The sequence below is a fragment of the Manacus candei genome, unplaced genomic scaffold, assembly GCF_025592945.1.
Source record: "Manacus candei isolate 608988 ecotype Guabito, Panama unplaced genomic scaffold, ASM2559294v1 h1tg000071l, whole genome shotgun sequence".
In the NCBI taxonomy this organism is placed as follows: Eukaryota; Metazoa; Chordata; class Aves; order Passeriformes; family Pipridae; genus Manacus; species Manacus candei.
Window position 1 is genome coordinate 1,835,076 of NW_026138119.1, and position 19,613 is coordinate 1,854,688.

At 54.2% G+C, this 19,613-nt stretch overlaps 1 protein-coding gene across 1 annotated transcript in view; it reads right to left on the reverse strand.

Annotated features, from left to right (window-relative positions):
- Nucleotides 1-646: 646 nt before the first annotated feature.
- Nucleotides 647-19,613, reverse strand: part of LOC127479970 (carboxyl-terminal PDZ ligand of neuronal nitric oxide synthase protein-like) — a 28,583-nt gene continuing 9,616 nt past the window's right edge. The window contains exons 3-11 of the mRNA XM_051807532.1: nucleotides 8,393-8,485; nucleotides 7,665-7,723; nucleotides 6,151-6,259; nucleotides 5,640-5,781; nucleotides 5,094-5,254; nucleotides 3,896-4,063; nucleotides 3,053-3,230; nucleotides 2,456-2,813; nucleotides 647-2,352 (exon numbers count right to left, since the gene is read on the reverse strand). Of these exons, the coding sequence (XP_051663492.1) occupies nucleotides 1,878-2,352; nucleotides 2,456-2,813; nucleotides 3,053-3,230; nucleotides 3,896-4,063; nucleotides 5,094-5,254; nucleotides 5,640-5,781; nucleotides 6,151-6,259; nucleotides 7,665-7,723; nucleotides 8,393-8,485 (1,743 nt within the window). The 3' untranslated portion in view covers nucleotides 647-1,877. The remainder of the gene's footprint in view (nucleotides 2,353-2,455; nucleotides 2,814-3,052; nucleotides 3,231-3,895; nucleotides 4,064-5,093; nucleotides 5,255-5,639; nucleotides 5,782-6,150; nucleotides 6,260-7,664; nucleotides 7,724-8,392; nucleotides 8,486-19,613) is intronic.

The window sequence follows — 19,613 nt, forward strand, 5'->3', positions numbered from 1 at the left end:
AGAGCCTCAGTGCTGAATTGCACATGGGTTCCCTTCCCCACACTGCAGGGTGAGGATGCTGAGGAAGGCAGGGGCTCTCTTGCCTGTCCTGGCTGCAGGCAGCCCCTGGGGTGTCCCAGAACCCTGGCATGCCACTGGTCCCATCCCATCCTGCATCAAGCTTTGCCACCTGCCTGCCATTTGCCTACTCCCGTCTTGTACTCACACCCTGTGTGCTGGGGCCAGGATTTATTTTGGGAGCAGAAATGGGGCCTAGAAAGGGCAACCTGGTGGAAGCTGTGGCAGGTGGTGGTCAGTGCCATGCAGCCCGTGGGGGTGCTGCTGGGCCTGGGACAGGAGGGGTTCACTGGAGATGGGCCCATCCCTGACTATGGAATCCCTCTGCCCTGTGGCAGCATGTGTGGGGACACAGGACCTCCCACTGTCACTGGCCCTGCCAGGGGGAGCAGAGGGGGCTGCTGGGACCTGCACTGGGGTTGCAGGATGGGGAGGGTGTAGGGAGTGGGCTGGCAGCTCAGGGGCTCAGCCGTCGTTCCCAGCAGGGATCTTCCCTCTTTGGGAATACCTGTACAGTCCAGAGCCTGACTCCACAGCCTCAGGACTCCCTCTGCGTGGGCCCCGTGGGGCAGAGACACAGCACTGGCTCTGCAAATCCGACACCTTTATTTTTTCCTTTAAAAGTCCATTATGGAACCGCAGTGAACGGACCCGTCATCCTACGGATGGGCTGGGCTGTCACTACTGCACTACGGGACAGCCCAGCCCAGCTTTACAGCCCCCAGCCCCGTCACCAGCCCCCTCCCAGCCCTGTCACTGCCATGGCTGGCTCTGGGGCGCATGTCCTGTCACCCCTATCTCCCTGTGTGAGCAGCAGTGTCAGGGACAGGTAGCGTGGCTGCCCCAAGTCTCCATTTCTGCTTGACACTTCCCAACTCGACTCTCCAACACTTTCCCAACACCCTCTCACAACCAGCCAAGGTGGATAAGGATCCCCTTGTTCCCTCCCCAAAACCTGCCCTTCACCCAACACTCTTCCTTAGACCTTAACTCCTTCCAGGACAGTCACACTTCCCAGAACAAACCCAAACCACACTGTAACACCCTAAACCAGTGCAAGGAGCAGCCTCCTGCCTGCGGCCACCAGCAAGAGCCCAAGACATGGGATGCACCCTTTCCCTTCGTTGGGGGTCACCCCCCACTGCCACAGGCTCCCAGGGCCAGCCCTGCACCCATCTGTGGCCTCAGGTGGTGGTCCCAGCCTATGTGGGCAGTGGGTGCTGGAGAGTGGGAAAAGGCACCTGTGGAGGGAGGCAGTGGTGGCTTCGCCGTGTGGGGGCACAGTGGTGGGGCTGCTGTCCCCAAAGCTGGGCTGGGCACAGCGTGGCACTGGTAGACACAGGTTGCTCTGGAGAGACCCAGCATGGTGGCAGTGGGGTGGCAGCCTGGGACCCGCCTTGGGGAGCTGGGCAGGGGAGTGACACTGTGGCTGTGCCACATGGCCTTGCTCAGGCTACCAAGGGCAGCAACTGGTGAACCAGAACAGCCTTCTGTGTGGGTGTCCCCAGCCCTGTGCCGTGCCCCACCCAGGGCTTCCACCCTTCAGTTCCCAGGGATTTTCTGCCGTGGAGCATCCCTGGCTGTGTGAGCAGGGACAGGACAGTGGATGGCAGTGTGAGCTGGTGCAGACCAAGGGCAGGGCTGGTCAGGTCCCATCCTGTGCGGTGGCCCCATAGGTGGTGGGGGGAGCTGTTATGTGGGATGGGGACAGCAAGGGGACCTGCCTCGCAGCCTGGGCACAGGGACCCCCAACCCCAGCATAGGGTTGTGGACGGAGCTGCCGGGGCTGCTGCCACCAGCTGCCACCCACTGCAGTCCCACTAAGAGAGGACCCTGCTGGGCCCCACGGCAGTGTCCAGCTCATCCTCGGAGAAGCTGATGTGCAAGCAGGTGTCGTCCGCAGGGGAGAAGGGCAGGGAGCTGTCCGTGGGGCTGCCCAGGGCTGCCAGCTCCTTGGCCAGGGCCTCGCTGGCTGCTGGGTCACGGATGCTGGCCAAGGGGGACATTGGCCCGCTCTCTCCAGTCCTGTCCTTGCCCAGGCTGCGTTGGCACGTCCCAGCAGGGCCGGGCTCTGTGCTGGAGGCAGCGCTCCGTGCGGGAGTCCTCGCCTCAGAGTCCAAGAGGGTGAGGGAGCTGGCAGTGATGCTGGTGAGGCTGGAGATGCTGGCGCTGGGCAGGCTCAGGCTGGCAGCGCTCTCAGGCTTCACCTCCACCTCCAGGCTCGGGGAGGTCTTGCTTGACCTTTTGCGTAGGATGGGCGGTGGCGGGTTGAGCTTGGGAATGGGTGGCTGGCGCCTGGGAAGGCGAAGAGAGAGAGGAGGTGATGGGCAAGTACTTACCTGCACCACTCAGGGTGTTCCCAGGCCAGCTGGCGGGACGCAGAGGTGGCACATCCTACCTGTCCTCGTCCCCTCTGTCTGTGTCATCCACCTTCTGGCGGCTGCTCCCGTTGAGCAAGGCGAAGTCACTGACCTCGGAGCCCTCCACGCGCCGGCTGAGCCCATCCTGCCCCTCCAGCACCGCCAGGCACTCGTCCCCCTCCTTGCTGCTGTAGCGGTGGCTGCCCCTGTCCAGGCTGACGAGGTTGAGGTAGGAGTCCCTGGGGCCCAGGGTGGGCAGCGAGCCGGGGGCCACGGGGCTGCCCAGGATGCTGGCGGGGGTGGAGGTGGACGGCAGGTGGACGTCCAGGCTGTAGTGGTTCTTCAGGTTCAGGGAGAGGGATTGGGCCAGGGACAGGTTTTGCAAGGAGCGGTCAACTGTGAGAGATGGACAAAGGGACACATGAAAACCGGGGATCTCCAACCCAGCTGCTCCCCTAGACTGAGGGGTGCAGGAATGCCCCAAAACCACCCAGAGCCTGCTGGGATGGTACTGGGACGACCCCAATTGCTCCCTGTGACCACAAGGGGTGTGCAGATGGTCCAGAGGGATGGAACTGAGGGCACCCCAGCCCCCAAGCAACCTTAGTGTGTGTGGGGGGGGTCACTGAGCTCACCCGGCTGCCGGTGCTCGTCCCGCTGCTCCTCGCGGGCCTCCAGCACCGTGAGCTGCCGCACCAGCAGCGAGACGTGCTGCAGCAGGTCGCGGTTGGTCAGCAGGAGCTGCCGCACCCGGGCCTGCGCCTCGATCCGCGCCGCCGTCTCGGCCGCCAGTTGGTCCTTCAGCAGCTGCACCTGCGGGCCGGACCGGGGCGATGCGGGGAGGGAAGGGATGATGCGGGCCGGGCCGGGCGGAGCATCCCGGGAGCATCCCCGGAGCATCCCCGGGACCGGCGGAGCGGCGGCGCCACAGCGCCCCCTGCCGGCCCCGCCGCGGCACCCCCGGTGCCCCCCCCCGAGCTGGTCCAGCGGCACCCCCGGGTGTGTGTGTGGGGTCTGTTGTCCCTCCGCTAACGAGAAACGAGCAGGGGAGGTGCCCAGCCGCGGGGCTCCCCGCTCTGATGCTGGTTTGGGGGAAGAGTCACCGAGGGGGAATGATTTCCATCCAAAAACGGGATGAAACAGGGTGAAATGGGAGCTGGGGGCTCTGCCGGACCCTGCCATGCTCCCGGAGCGGTGTGAGGTCGTGCGTGCAGCCAGCCCCGGGTCGGGGGGAGCTCAGCCGTGCTGCAAGCAGTGCTGCACGGGATGCCACAAGCAAGGCTGCGGGTTGCACTGCAAGCGATGCTGCGAGGGGAGCTGCAAACCCTGCTGTGAGCTGTGCCACAAGGAATGCTGCCAGCAGTGCTGCCAGGGCCCCAGCCTGCTCCCACCTGCCCCACTGTCAGCCCAGCCTGGCCAGGCTGGAGCAGGGAGAGGAGAAGTGTTGGTGCCCCCTGAGGGGAGGGCAGGGCGCGTACCTGGGCCACAGCCACCTGCGTCTGCTGCTGCTGCTGGAGGAGCTGCTGCTGGAGCAGCTGGAGGCAGTGCTGGGAGGCCAGCGGGGTGATGGAGGCTGAGGAGCAGGGGCTGCTCGGGCTGAGCAGCTGCTGGGAGCTGGCCAGGTGTAGGGAGCAGTTCTCGGCATCCTGGGCACAAAGAAATGGGCAGGTGAGCGGATCAACCAGCTCAGGCTGGGATTTGGATTGTGGTTCCCCACAGCTCTGACCCCAGTGTAGTAGAGGGGCCCCTGCACCCCTGGCACTCAGGGGGATGTTGAGGGGGCAGCCCTGGGCTCGGTGTCAGGCTCTGCATGTCTGTGTGATCCCCAGGACAGTGTGTTTTGGAGTGGCTCCTGCTCCCAGAGAGCTGGCAGGGCTGCATTGGCTGTGTCTGGGGAGGGCAGGTCCCCTTGGGAGGAGACAGCAGGAAGTGACCCAAACACCCCACCACCTTTCCGTGATGTGGCTGCCCAGGCTGGGCGGTATCCTGGTGCCTGGAGCATTTGCCAGTGCCTGCAGCCCTTCCTGCCCCTGCCCTCCCCTGCCTGGGCAGAGCCAGAAGGAATGCACAGGAAATCCCGGCCTTTCCAGGCACGCAAATGAATCCCATGGAGTGCATGTCAGTGTAGCTGTTTTCAGCCAGGTCCTGCGAGCCATAGGATTGTGTGAGCTGAAGCGATGCCATTCAGGCCCCTGGGAAGTGCTCCCAGAGCTCTGTGGAGCAGCCACTCATTAAGGCAAAACCACTGCTCGTGCTGAATGTGCCCTGGGTACCTTTGCTGTCAGAGTTGGGCCCCCTTGGGATGTTGCTCCCTGGGCTTGGGTGGTGAGGGGAGCTGGGGATTGCTGCTGAGGGAGTTGGACAAGCAACTGCTGCAGAGCAGCTCTAGGGGCACAGAAATCCACCCTGGCTGTGTCTGAAGCCTGCTCAGCCATGCGCCGCGGCCCCACTCCTGCCTCTCGCCTCAAGCCCTGCCCCAGCACTGAGACACAGCCCTGCTGTGGGAAAACTGGGAGCTAAACAGCCTGTCCTGAGCAGGGAGCCAGAGGTGGGGTGTCTGCAATGGGGTCTCCATGAAAGTGCCTCCAAATCAAGCCATGATACAATGACCCTGAGCAGAGGGACCCCAGCAGCGGCAGAGCACAAGGACCGTCCCCCAGCCCTCCCCCCCATTACCTGGCCGTTCTTATCCTTTGAGGCTTGCCCAGGTTTCAGCATGCCAAGGTCCCCCCTGGCACCTGGCAGCTCTCTGGGTCCCCTCTCAGGCATACAGATGCCCTCAGTGTCGATGCCAACCTCGTCCATATCCGTGATCTTGGAGCCCTTTATCTGGTGGACTTCAAACGAGACGGACACATGAACCCGAGCCCCCCTTGCCCGTGCAGGAGCGCAGGAAGAGCTGGGGCCCCGCGCAGGGCTGGGAGCTCAGGGAAGCTCAGGGACAACAGCCAGGATTGCTCCAAGTCTTGGCATGTGGTGAAGGGGCCGGAGGGAGGGAGCAGGGCAGCTGAGGGGCTGCAGACCCTGAGCTTGCTGGATGAGGGAGCTCCACCTCCCCAGTGCCCAGTGGGCAGACAGGGCAGATTCCCCATGCCCCCTACCTGAAGGGGTCCGAAGCACATGAGGGACGTGCGACCTTGCAGTTGCCCACCCCAGAGCACCCCCACACCCACTGCTGAGGGGTGGGGGGTCTGCCCGTGTCCCAGGGGAGCCACGAGTCACCTTCCAGCGGCTGCTCCTCGGCTGACTTGTCGCTGGCCCCGTCCGCCTGCCCGTCGGCATTGTGCAGGGCGTGCTGCAGGCTCAGCTTGTGGCACACCTCGAAGGCCTGTCCCACCGTGCGCACCACGCGCATCGCCTGGCTCTGCGGAGCAACCCCGCACCGCTCAGCCCGGGGTGGCCGCGCTGCCACCGCCACCACCCCGCACCCACGGGGCACTCGGGAACCCTCCCCATGCTGCCAGGCCTCCTCCTGTTCCTCCCAGTTCCCCACTCTGGATCTCGGTGTTCCTATCCCTGTGTGGACTGTGCCGCTGCCCGGGCAGGGCAGGAGGGGACGAGCACCAGGCACATTGTTTTGGGGGCGTCCAGCACCGGCACTGCCTTGGTGTCTCCCCAGGGATCTGCACCCTCTAACCCAGCAGCTATTTAGGTTCCTGCACGGGAAGGAGTGAGGCTCCTCATAGACCTCTTTCCCAGGGATGGCCCGGGTGCAGCCCTGGGAGTGTCCTACCTTCTTCTTGGATTTGAAGACGTTGCACCTGAAGGAGTTGTTGGCGCCGTCCCTTGCGATGTAGCTGAAAATTTTCAGGTCTTGAGAGTCATGAGAGACGTAGAAGATTCTAAGTGGGAGAGAGACAAAGGGAATTAAACAGCCAGGGGATTTTCTGCCCTCCAGACCACCTCAGCTCCTGTGGGTACCTAGGATGGGTGGGCTCCAGGGTTGGAGGAACGAGGCGGTGCTGCTGCACAGCCCCTCCTGCAATTTTGAAGGCAGGAGGCGATGGATTTAGAGAGTGTTTCAGGCTTGATGGAAAACCTTCTGGTTTCTGAGGCAGGCAAAAGCTTTTTAAAGATGCTGTGGGAAAGTGAAAAAATCTATAGTCTTGGAAAGCGTATGGCTATTTTTAGCCCCAGCAATTAACCCCTGCCCAGGCTGCAGCGTGGCAGAACTGCCTGTATGATGAGTGTCCTGCCCCTCAGGGCAGCCAGCCTGGGGACCTGACAGGTTCCCCCTGGGCAGCAGGCAGGTGGCACAGCACAAAAGCCTCTCCCAGGGATGCTGAGTGCACTCGGAGGATTTCTCTCTCTGATATTCAGGCTGACACTCTTCCCTGAGCTGCAAAACCATTTTTGAAGACTTTTTTGTATGTTTGATTTAATTGGGTAAAAACGTGACAAGTGAGTTCAGCTCTGAACAGAGAAGAAACCAAAGGGATTCTTGAAATGTTCTTTTTCTTCTACTCTTTTCTGTCACTGGAATTTTTTGGGTGTTGAACTTGCAATTGGAGCAGTTGTTGTAGATGCTGTAATAATCTTTAAAGAAAGTCAGAGGTGAGAAGTGGGCATGGATAATGCATCAGCACGTCCTCTGCTCCTTATCTCCTTGCCAAGGGCTCTGACCCCTAAAACCAGTGTTGGGGATCCCAGTCCTGTGGGTTCTGTGCTCGTGATACAATTATTTATTGGCAGATCTAACAGCCTGGAGCACTCTGTGCTCTTAACTGTGTCCTCAGGCCACACACCATCCCTGGGGTTGCCTTCACATCCCTGAGGGCTCCTGAGGCACCAGATGGGGCTTGTGGTCTCTGAAATTCCTCAAGATCCTATGGCAGGCACTATGGAAAGTAATGCTCTCTTACCACGTCCATAAGGGTTAATTCCCTGCAAGCACTTACACCTGAGAGTAAGGCACTTCTTCAGGAGCACACAGAGAACCATGCTCTGAAGGAAAACTGTGGGAGGCCTGTCTTCAGAGGCAGAATCAGAGAGTAATCCGGGTTGAGGCACCTCTGGGGGTCACCTGGGTGACCCTGTTCAAAGCAGAGCCAGCTTCAAAGCGAGATCAGTCCATCTCGCTCTCAAAAATGTATGAAAAGGATTCCCCATCGGCAGTAACTCTGTACCCTCGTTAATTTTAGATGGTCCTTTGGAAAGCTGTGGTGGAGGTATCTCAGCAGGTGGGAGGATGGTGCACATCACCCAGGGCTGACTGGGCCTCCCTGGTGTGAATCCCCCGCCACGTACCTGTACACGGGGTCGTGCATCACCACCATCTTACTCTCGTCCCAGGTCCACTCCTTTCTCTGTTAGAAGAGGGCAGAAAGAAAATTACAGTAAATCAGGTAAAGGTGAAACTCCACCATGCTGATGGTAGGAAACCTGGGGAATGGTGTGTTTGACCCCAGCCAAAATCCAAGCTATAGCGTGACTAGATGAGCAGCGCCTGTTTTAACAGTATCTTGGATGGAAATGGATTTTTTTGGATCATTTATCATATCTGATCACAGCCTTCAGGGCTGAAAATGGTCCCTAAGATTAATTTATAGCATCAAATATGCAGAAGAGTTCCATGTTTTGGGGAAGAAGGCCCTGAACTGGGGCTTAGGAGATCTGGATCCGGCTGCTCAGTGGGAAGCTCAGTTGGGCAAAGAGCTGAGGGGTGCTCAGACCAGGCATCATGGAAAAAGCTTACTGGTATTAGCAACAAAAAGAAACTGTATTTCTTTAGAGCTTGGCATTTTTTTTTGATAGAAAAAACCAAATCCTCTTCACACTCTTTTTCAGCAAGGTTGTTATTAGTTGGATGGAAACTGTAGTGTTTTCTTGTGAAAATTCTGTGTGGTTTATAAGAGAAGGCCAGTTTTGGTTAGAAGTGTGACTACCCTGAGCAGCAGTAACACTCAGCCATGGCCATAGCCATCATCCCAGGTGCCCTGGCCCCAAGGGCCCTGGCTGGGCTGGAGAAGCCTCACCTTCTGCTTCTTGCGCAGGATCACCTTCACCCCGTCCACGGACACGATGATGCTCACCTTCTTCTTCTTAATGTTCTTGGCTTTGAATTCATACTGGTGAGAAGAAAAATCCAAGTTTAAAAGAGTATTGGGGGGTACCTGGGACAGTGTGTGGTAGCCAGTGTCTTAGGTGAAAATGTCAGGGTTTAGTTTAACTTCAGCTGCTGAGGGAGGTGGGAATTTGTTTTATTCTACCAAGAAAAACCATGTCAGGAAGGACATGCTGCTGTAGCTGGAATGTGGGGCAGGATCCTGGCTTTGTCAGGAGCATCCCTTGGGAGAGGACTAGTAGAGCTCAATCCTCTGGACTACATTTAATTTGGATCTGGGAAGAACTTTCCTGATGTGTTTTGGCCATGCCTGGTCCAGCAGGATTCTGCTCCCGAGGTCTGATGGGGAGGTGGCACTTCCAGCAAACACCAAGCAGTGATTTATGGCATCCCTTGTGTGTCAGTGCTGCGGTGCATGGGGAATATAAAATCACTCAGGAGCTGCAGGGAGGGCCAGATGGGCGGCAGTAACGCAATTATAGCTCAGCCATTTGCATAATCACATTAACCTCTGTGGGATCAGGATCTCTGGAGAAAAACCCAGCTCCTCACCTGCAGGTGTCTGCAGCCTGAGCTCACCTCCATTTGTGTTAAAAATTAAACACTGGCTTTTAAATGTTGCTTTAACTGACAGCCAGAAGCATGGCAGAGCCCTTCCACTCTGGGGACCGGTGTTTACAGCACTCATCCTTCCTGCCCCCATTTTAGGCACTATTTTCAGTTCCAAATACAGCATTTTGATACCCCATATTTTTTGCATTCCCTATCTGAAATCCACTGCTTTGTCACGTCACTTTGGAGAACTAATGCAGCCCGTGTGATTTTTGGGTGTGGAGCACAAGGTGACGCCAAGCAGCCAAGTGCAGTCTGAAGTCTACCTAGGCCATGTAATTAGACACCTAATTAGAACTCTGATCTCTTTATACAGTCAGTGGAGGTGCAGAGAGCACTTGAGGTGTTAACAGAGTCCAGGCACCTCTTTTGGGAGGCTGAAGTTGAAGGACTGTGTGTGGCTCTGTCACCCAAGCTCTGCAGGGAAGACGCAGATCTTCCCAGCTCCTCAGCACCCATTGTGTAAACCTTACAGACAGAAAATTGGGTGGCTTTCATGTGTATCAGGCCTTTGATGCTGCTCATTGAATTGTTAGCACTCTGCAAGGTTTATGGTATCAGACAGACTCTGGATTAAACCACAGCCTTTTGATCTCCCCATGAATTATTACTTTCAGACAAGCTCTTTAAAAATCTATCTATAGCGCTATTGCGTGTGAAGCTGGAACTAAATTTGCTATACACGTTTTTTATTTATGGGGAGGAGTGAGAGGAAGGGTGAGGTGGTGAGGGCATCCTGCAGACTGCCAGGGGGGCCCACAGGGATGTGCTGTGCGTGGGTCTGAGGCCAGGCAGATGGGCCCACCACGGCCAGCACCTGAGAGGGCTTCTCCCACCCTCCACCCAAGCAGCCCCTCGTGCCCAGTGCCCCCAGCCCAGCTGCTCCCCCTCCCCTGCACTCACCCAACTGTTTCTCCTTGCCTGCTTCCGTGAATGTCAATAAACCCGGGATAGACTGTTCTGCCCGCTAGAGAGCTGTTTATCTTTCTTTATACACAAATGGCTGGGAAAATACTAGCTGAGCTTTCCAAGAAAGAGCAATACAGTGTATTTTCCCATTGTAGCAACAGGGGTGCAATTACATTCAAACAAGGCTCTTTACTCAAAGGCTTTAAGCAAAGTCCAAGCCTGGATTTTGCAGAGATGCTTTTTCTTTCTCTCTCGGACAGAAAGGAACAATTGGGAGCAGCGGCAGCGCATCTGCGGGTGCTGCCAGGAGGGATGGCAAGGCTCTAATCCCAGGGAACTCCAGCCAGCTCCCACACAGCACCTCCCCAGCCTGGCTTCGGGACAGGTACAGGGTTCAGCTCCAGGCAGAGCTGTACAGCACTGTGAGCTGGTTGTGGCCCTTTGCCACAGCATCCTCAGTGAGGAAGGAGTTTGTTGGTTCTTCTCACTCCACGCAGCTCGTGGCCGCTGCTGCATCCTCCTGGGAGTACCTGGTCAGGACACAGGAGGGCTTGGGACCCAGTTGGGGTCGGAATTAGCTCAGCCCCAAACCAGTTAAAACTCAGTGGGCCCCAAAATCCTTTCTGAAGGGCATCAGGAGCTGTAGGATGCCCCAGCACAGGCAGCAGGAACATCAGCTGGGTGAGAGCACTGTGCTCCCAGAGCAGGGATGGGTAGAGCCCCACGTGAGGTGGGGCTGGACTCTCTCCCCACCTCTCCACAGAAGAGGCAGATGGGATACAGCGTCACTCATTTAATTGCTTCCTATCAAGCAGGAATCAGTATTTTAATGAACTGTGATTTCTGTAAGGACAAAAAAGCACATGGAAAAATGCACCCAAAGGCTGCAGACTTTCTCCTATAAAATGGTCATGCACAAACCAACCTCCATCCCGGCACGAGGCTCCTGGCTGACCTGGCACTGTCACCAAAGCGAAGTGTAGCCACTGATTTTTTTCTTGCTATTGAATTGACGTGATTTTTTTCCCCCAGATTTGTCAAGGTTACCGACAATCCAAACCCACACAGCAGCATTTATCTCTGCTGCCTTCCACAATTCAATCGCTATTCCCCTGCTGCTCGTGCTGTCCTATGGGGGAAAGCTTTGTGGATGCTAAAGGATCTGCAGTTGCCCTTGCAGGCAGCAATTCAGCAGCCTGGCAGCTTTCTTAACTAGGGAGGCAAGATGGGAGACTTTATAAAAAAAAAATGCAGGTCAAAAAAGGGCAATTAATCTCATTTATTTTAGCAGCATCATTAATTCTATATCTTCTATGTCTGACCTGAAATACTTTCCATTTCTGCTTTTAAATCCCCATGTTCAAGTCCTTGCCTTTCATACGGTCCCAGACACTGTTGGCATGTAATATTAACTTACCCACGAGCTAAAGACTGTATGACTAGAAATGTTAATGGCGCCGTGTGATGCATATTTCATTGGATAATTCCACCCAAGCAGATATAAATTACACATGCAGTTACCAGCTTCCATCTGCTGATGAAAGTTGGGCTAATGCACATTGGAAATCATGTGCAGTTTCCAGCACTAGGAACAACCTGCATGAATACAGTTATTCAAGGAAGCAATTCTTAATGTGATTAATTACCGAAGGTATCAGGGCCTTCATTATGCAAATGAAAACTGTCATAAAATAGAGAGTTTGCAGGTCTTAGAGGCAGACTCTGCTTCCAAAAAATGCATCTTCCTCATTAACAAGGAGCAGCAGGGCCAGAACATGCTCCTGGCCACGGTTCAAATGGTGTTTTAACTTGTATTAAGGGAAATCAAGGCAGAGGCTCTCCAGGTTTTTAAACAGAAGTGTGTCAATGCTCCCAATCACAGCTGGGTACGGACTTATTTGCATGCCCAAAGGAAGATGCCACAGGCTTGGAAATGGACGACTTCTTCCTGCAGCCATAAATTCTGCAGCCAGCCCTCAGCCTGCTGCCCTGCCCTCGGCCTCCCCTCGCCCCGGCCAGGCCTGGCAGGGTGCAGGATCTATGTGTCCATAAACAACCCCTCAACAATAACCAGTCCCAGCCCCTTCCCAAGCCCAGCCTGCCAGACGGACACAGGGAGCATGGCAATGAGGAGGTGGGAATGAGCTCGGCTCTGCCCCCCGACAGCGTCCCCCTGGCAGGACCCCCATCCCTGCTCCCAGCCTGGCATCCTTCCCTCCACTGTGGTGTGCGACCTCCAGGACTATAACAGGGCCACCTTAGGAACTAAAATGATAAATCCAAGTATTTCAAGCTCAGGAATGTGATTAATTTCAAAGTGACTGACACTGTGAGGACAGTGAGGACAGGGCATGAGCTCAGCTGCTGGTTGAACGGCGGGTGCTGGGAGTGCTGCCCGTGGAACTGATGCTACAGAAAACCCCAGAGTTCTTCTCCCAGCCAGCACAGCTTAGCTGAGCTCTGTGTGTCGCCTCAGAGCTGACAAGGAGCAGTGTCAGTTCCCACACCATTTGGACAGCAGGCTGTGGTCCAGCCTCTGATCCCTCCTTCAGCATCACATCCCACCTGCCCGGGACAGCCGCTGCGGTCACCGGTCAGCGCTGCCCTCCCCGCGGCTCCGTCTGGACACCGCTGGGTTATGGCCCTTCCTTTGTCCCTCTGGGGAAGCATGTGCCTGTCTGAATCCTCTGAACTCCCCATGCCTGTCTGAATCCTCTGAACTCCCTATGCCTGTCTGAATCCTCTGAACTCCCCGTGCCCGTCGGAGCACACGCTCCTGGGGCCGTGGCCGCTGTGAATGTGGCCAGGCATAGTCTGGGGCTGTGCTGCAGTAACTGGGCAACACGGACACAAAAGCGACGCAGGAAGCGCTGCAGACCAGGAGAGCACCTCCTGCCCAGTGGAAAAATGAGAATTTATGATCCTTGGAAACATAAAACTGTTCAGTGGAAAGCAGAAACCGAAGGGGGAGTACAATAGGCAAGAAGAATGCTGGCAACGTACCCAAAGTCTCTTTTTCTCATTTAAATTAGTTCCTTCCACCATCCAGCAAACCCTCTGTAGATGCCGCACACTGCTGCCCACGCAGCGAGCTGAGGGGGCTGAGGAGCTATCACAGCCCTCCTGGGTTTCTGGGGGTCCCTGGAAGGGCAGCAAGGAAATGTGACCCCAGGCCATCAGAGAGGATCCCTGGGTGGCCAGTGGTGCTGGCTGAGCTCGGGCAGGGGCTGTGAGGATGCTGCCCTGGCTGGTCAGGTAAAGAGAAGGAGGGGAAAGAGCTGTTTTTTATCCAGGTCTCCTTTGCCATCTGAAAAATTCTGCTTCACAGCATTCAGATGGATATGTTAATACAGGCCTTCCTCTTCATCTCCTTTCTCCTCATCTTCAATAGATCTTACCCTTGGGAGGTCTCAGACTGCCTTTAAGGCCTCATAGAGCCTTTAAGGATAACTTGATCTTTCCATCTAAAGTGAGATGGCAAAGGACGTGGCTGGAGTTCAGATATTCCTCTGAGCCAGTCCAAAGGATGTGGAGCAGACAGTGATCAGAGTTACACTTATGGGAGTGAGCAGGGCTCCTGCAGGTGATGGGAGCTGGTGGGGAGACCAGGGCTAGCAGAGGCTCTGTAATTAGTCTTTTCCACCTCTGAAAACCCATAGACTGTTCTAGAACAAAGCTACTCCGTCTGCTTTAAAAAAGGGTGGGATAAAAGCAGCCTTTTCATTGCCTCCTCCCTATTAAAGAGATAGTGCAATGCTGCTGAGCTCCATCCTGAGAGGCACAAGCAGCCTCACAGCCCAGTACAAGGTGACATCATCTGGCCTTTGGTGCCTCTCTGACAAAAGCACCATTGTGTGACTGTCACTTCCAGGAGCTCCCTGCTGTCCCCAGGTTTAATAGGGAGCTTTCCCACACATGGCCCTTCAGTCCTTGTTTGGCCAGGGCAGGCCAACCCCAGCTCACAGGGAAGCTTATTTTCTTCCCTACCTCTATTCACTTTGCAGGAGAAAACAAATTACCTTTTCCCTCTGCAGTGCCTTGGATGATTAATTAGGCTCAGTAATGAAGTAGTGTCTTGGGACCCCACCCCAACGGAGTCCATGTACCAGGCAGAGTGCACACGAGCATGAAAATGGTCCCTACCTGAAGGAGCTGCTAGGTTATTGCAGATAAAAAGTGCTAATTTCATTAGAAGCAGGTCAGATTCACCTGAAATAACCCTGAGAAGTGAAACTGCAGTTATACACCGTGATACCTTCAAGTAATTCTCTATTTCCCTATAAACACTGGTGTCATGAGGCCCTGAAGAGAAAGTCCTGGTTTAGTACGTTTAATATCCTAGTTGTCCTCCAGATGATATGTAGGCCAAGAAGCAAGGTAGGAGACTGGATTGCTTTAAACCTTGCTCATCAATGTTCAAACAACAAAGCTCTAAAGAGCAGGAGCCAGGACTCTGCAGCAAGCTCAGAGCTTCATGGAAAAGCCCCAGACCCCCTGTATGGCTGTGGGAAGGTACCGGAGCATTTTGTGTGTCTGATTCTCACTCACAAAGCAAGAATGTTCATTTTCTATTTCATTCATTCAGTTGTTCTGGTTACAGCCACTCTCTGCCAAGTGACAGCTACTCAGCACCTCGCTGGCAGGGCCAGGCCAGGCCACCAGATACTGCTCCTACAAAGACATGAGCAGGAGGCAACTGAGGATTTCTGCTGCTTGCTCCAAAATCCCTGTAGTGTATTCGCTTCCTACCCACCCCTCCCCCTGAGCCTGACAGGCCACAGCAGGGGAGATGCTCCTGGATCACTTCAGGTATTTTGGCTAAGCTGTCCAGAGAGGAAAAAGAGAAGCTGGTGCTCTCAGAGAAGCAGGAGGGAGAGATGGGACAGGTGATTAAAAGGGCTCTTTTGCTCTGTCTCTGGGAGTTGGTGTTTATTGCTGGCTTGGAGAGAGAATGAAAACTGAAAGCAAATTTTCTTCTTCTGTGGCTCTTCACAGGTGTGTTTGTGATGGTGTTCTTCGAGGAAGCAGAGCACTGTTCAGCCCACGAGCAGTCCATGGCCATGGGAGACAGGCAGGACCCACCACGGTGAGGCTGCGGGGGCTGCAGTGCGTGGGGTGGGGGCTTAATGGGGGTCCTGGCAGGGGCTCACACTGGCACAGCACAGAGACAGGGAGAAACCCTAATCCCACGGCCATGCTGAGGCTCTGACAAAGGCAGGTGCCAGGGCTTCAGGCCTCTAAATAATGCAACACACTGTGTTTATGTAAGGATGCTATTTCAGTGCAGGTGCCCAAGTGAAGGAGGACGGCACAGCGGAGGCAGCAGAGAGGCAGGCTGGGAGCCACCTGAGCGCAGGGATGGAGAGGGAATGTTGGTGCTCCTGAGGCCCAGAGCAGGCAGGTGAGGTAAAGATGGAGAAGGCTGAGGAGAGAAGGTCCCACATGTTCAACTCAATAACCAAGTCAACCCAGCCCCTGCTCCCAGGAGGGCCAGGTGTTCCCCACTCCCAGCACCTGGTGCTGCTCTGCAGCCTCCTCCTTAAAGCCTCCAGACCTTGGGATGTGAAGGAGATGATGCTGAGCATGTCCTCCCAGCGTGGATACCTATCCAAAGGAGAAGGAGGAATCCAGCTTGCTGTTGAGAATCTGGAGAAGCTACATCTGCATGACTAACACCTGCTCTGGGTAAGTGCTGCAGGGAGGGAACATCTCCTGGCTTCCAAACCTGCTATCACACCCCATCTGCATCTCGTGTGCTGTCCACCAGCTCTGTGCCTTGTAGTTTCTCCTAACCACCTACCAGGGAAATTAGCATTTTCTTTGCATATCCACAGCAGAGTCAGGAAGCTGGACTTGGCACCTTTATCTTTGAGCAAGCAAAATCCAAGCTAGAATGAAGACTTGATCTCCATTTGCATTCAGAACCAGCACTTGATTACAAACTAGACCAGAATGAAAATGGGGGATGCTGAGCTCTGTGCAGGCCAGGCTCCATGAGTCCTTTGCTAGGTGCAATCAGGCTTTGTTCTCCTTCATGGCAAAGAGTTCTTTGTTAGTTCAAGCCCTGGGTGCAGCTGAACCTTTCCACTCCTCAATGCCAGCAACTTCCATGAACAGCTTTGCTATGTGCTGGTCTGAGACAGTCAGGGACCAAAATAATCTGCTTTATTCCCAAGCAAGGAGACTTTTCCTGTGTAGCTGTTAATACTATCGATCTCCAACAGTTCCACTTGAGAAAACATTTCTTACAGAAAGCCCAGTGACTTACAGTCGACCTCCAAGCATTGCACTGAAAGCATGTGTTTGCATCTGAGAGCAGCAACAGCACAGCAATTCCAGCCAGGAACAGGCCATTGAGCTCGGAGGGGGTCGGTCCCTGTAAGGCCACAGGGACTGTGTGGGGAAGGTCTGTTAGTGAAGACTTGGCAAGCAGTGCTCTAAGATCCTGCCTCCTTAGGAAAATCAGCAGAGTCAGGTCCAGGGCTCAGATGCAACTATTAAGAGGGATTTTCTAAAGCAGACAATTCTTAATTCCCATTGACTTCAGAAAGAGTCTTGGTTGTTCTGAACAACACACAGAGCACAAATGGCTTTTGGAATCTGCCCAAGAGCTCTTGTATCATGTGCATTTCTGGAATACAGCAAAGTGAAGACAAACAGAAGGGAGCTCACCCTTCTCCTGCCAGGCTGCCCCTGGCAGTCCCAGCTGGCACTACCCAGGTGTGTACCCCTGAGCAGATTCAGGCACTGCATGGATGACACGCTGCTTCTCACCAGTTGGGCCTTGGTTAGAGATTATTGAGTGCCAATAAAACTGCAATTGCTAAAGGAAGGTCTCTGGGTTCTCCTCAAATTGTCCATGAAGCCCTGCTCAAACTTGGAAACGAGACTGCTACTGTAAGAGAAATGAAATTCAATGCTAATTGTGCCATTTCCAAAACTCCAGAATATTAAGCAGTTCAAGGACACCATTAGCCTCAGGGGAGCTACTGAGATTACTGAATCGTGATGAGAGAAGAGCTTGGGTTTAGATAGCGGGAATTATGGAAAAAGAGGGTTTTACAGTATCAGTACTTGTTGTTATAGAGGTCTTATCATCAAAACTGTACCAGAGCATCACAGCCAGGGGCACAGGCAGAGGCGAGCAGATGGGGCCAGTACCTGGGTGTGCAACTACTTCACAGACAGGTAAAGAAAGATGAAGAACTCATTACAGACAGCTGTAAAAGCAGACACACAGAGTGGGAACCCACCTGAATGCACCTTTTCTCACTGCAAATACAGCTATGAAACGCTGATGTCCCCCTGCTTGGCAGTAACCACCCTCAGGGAGGATGCTTGTTCCACTTTCCTGACCCCTGCTCTGTTCCCAGTGCCATTCCCAGCGTCCATGGGCTAGCAGTGCTGTCAGCAGCAAGGTGTGAAGCTGTGGACATCAGTGCACCTGCACTGCTCACATACAGGTCAGTGATTAACCCCAAAGAATGTTCCCTGCCCCAGCTCATAGCTGCTCCTGCCACCAGCTTGGGTGCAAGGAAGTGAGACAAGCAGGAGACCAGCACTGCCCTGGGGGGCAGCAACATGGAAACAGGAAAGCGTGCCTGGGATGGAAGTTGATGCCCTGCAAATCATTAACAGCAGCAGCACAGGCTGCAGCAGGACTGAACTGGTCCATGACGGTTTGGGATCACTGAACCTTAGTGCTCCATGTGCTGCATGTGGCTCTGTGGTAGGCACAGGGTACTCAACAGGTGTACATAGCCAAAGGCTGATTTCTTTTTTATTTTTCCCTGCATGTAGTTGGATTTATCCATGGGACAGGTTTAAGTGTTTGCATCTTCATGGGCCATCCTGTTGTGTTCCTGAAACACATCCCCCTGCTCTGCTAGAAATCCCCCTGTGCACTTGTATTAGCTGTGCAAGGAGGATCTTTGCTCCACCCCACAGGCAACCCCAGCTTCTGTGCCCCTGCAGTTGTCACTCAGACTGAGGCACCTCCTCGTTACCAAGCCAATCCAATATCCTTGCTACCCTCTGGTTACCATCTCAATTACATTTTTTCAGACACCAACAAAGCAGCAGCTTTGAGTCGTGGCTGAGTGTTCTCCACCACAATGTAATTTGAAAGCCATTGTATTTCATCTCTGTAATACTCTACAACCAGGAACATAATTGGTGGAAAAGCCTCTCTATTTCAAACTAGATAAAAGCTTTGCAGAGATCTCATACTCTGATATTTTAGCTAGTGAAATTAAATGCTTCAGTAATATAATGATAATTCTGGTAAAGGCACTTTATTTTACAATTAAGAGGTACCTGCTCCATTGCCAAGCTTCAGCCTTAGACAAAAAATCTGTCTTGTTCTATTTAGCACTAACATTTTAATTTAGCTTTTATCTATTTAACTGCTGCTTTTATTAGCCTTCAACTAAACTCCAATCCACCATGACTCTCATGCAAAACAGTATTAATGTGCCTCCCTGTTCCACCCCCTCGCTGGAGAAGCCATGGAGTTCTGAGCACTCTGAGGAAGGCACTAAAGGTCGCCGTTGCCTGGAGATGACACATTTCACTGACTGATCCCTCCACCCATCTGTTATCAATCATACACTGAACAGGCTGGAAGAACTGAAGCATCTCTAGTCACTGGCCACTCCTCAAAAACTGGGTCATAGCATGTGGCTAGTGAAAAAGCCCTAAGCTGTCTTTTGTCACAGTGGCCTGTATTCACAGCTTGACCAGTCCCCACTTGTTTCAGTTCAGAAGTGACAGAAGGTGACTAATTATTCTGTGGCAAGAAGTCCAGGGGTGATTTAGGGTTGGAGATGAGCAGGGTGGACATCTGCAGGAGTTTGTAAGTCAGTGGAGCAGCTCTATGACACGGTAAGACCCCCAGGTAGTGAGCAGAAGGCTGGGTTCTTGTGTAATCTGAGGTGTTTTTTCCTCTCCTCCCACTCAAGATGTACAAGCAGAGCACAGTCAGTTCTCCACCGCAGTCACACAATGCTGCCTAGAAACACTGTGCATGGTACCACTGCAAAACCAGCTCATTAAGAGCTTCTTCCCTTTGTGTTATGATAATGGGAACAGCAGATAATGGGTAAAACAAGATTGGGTTAGTCAGAAACAGGGTAGACTTGATTCTTCTAGAAAAGCAGCTTCTACATTTTGAAAGCCATTTCTTCAGTTTATGAAATGACACTTTCTGTAAGGCCAGGAAAGCAACATGTGCACAGAGCACACCTGAGCCTGCCAAGGTGACCACGGACTGGGTGACACATGTAGAGAGGCCTAAAGAGCTGCACCTGCATCACCCACCCTTCCAAACTCAACCTTGGGCCTTCATGGCATGGGACATTAGAGAGATGAGTCCCACCTGGTGTTTTGGCTAATTAGGGCTGCAGGGCAGACTGGGAAAGGGGAGTGGTTATGAACCAGGAATCCTGCAAGCAGGATGGGAGCAGGGTGAGGAGCAATGTCTGAGAGGTGCTCAAGCTGAGGCCACTTGTTTTGCCTGGAGAAATGGATTCTTGCCACACCTTCTGCCAGAGGGCTCACCTCCTGCAACATCCTGTGCCACACAAAGGTAAGGCCTGAAATGTGTCTGTTAT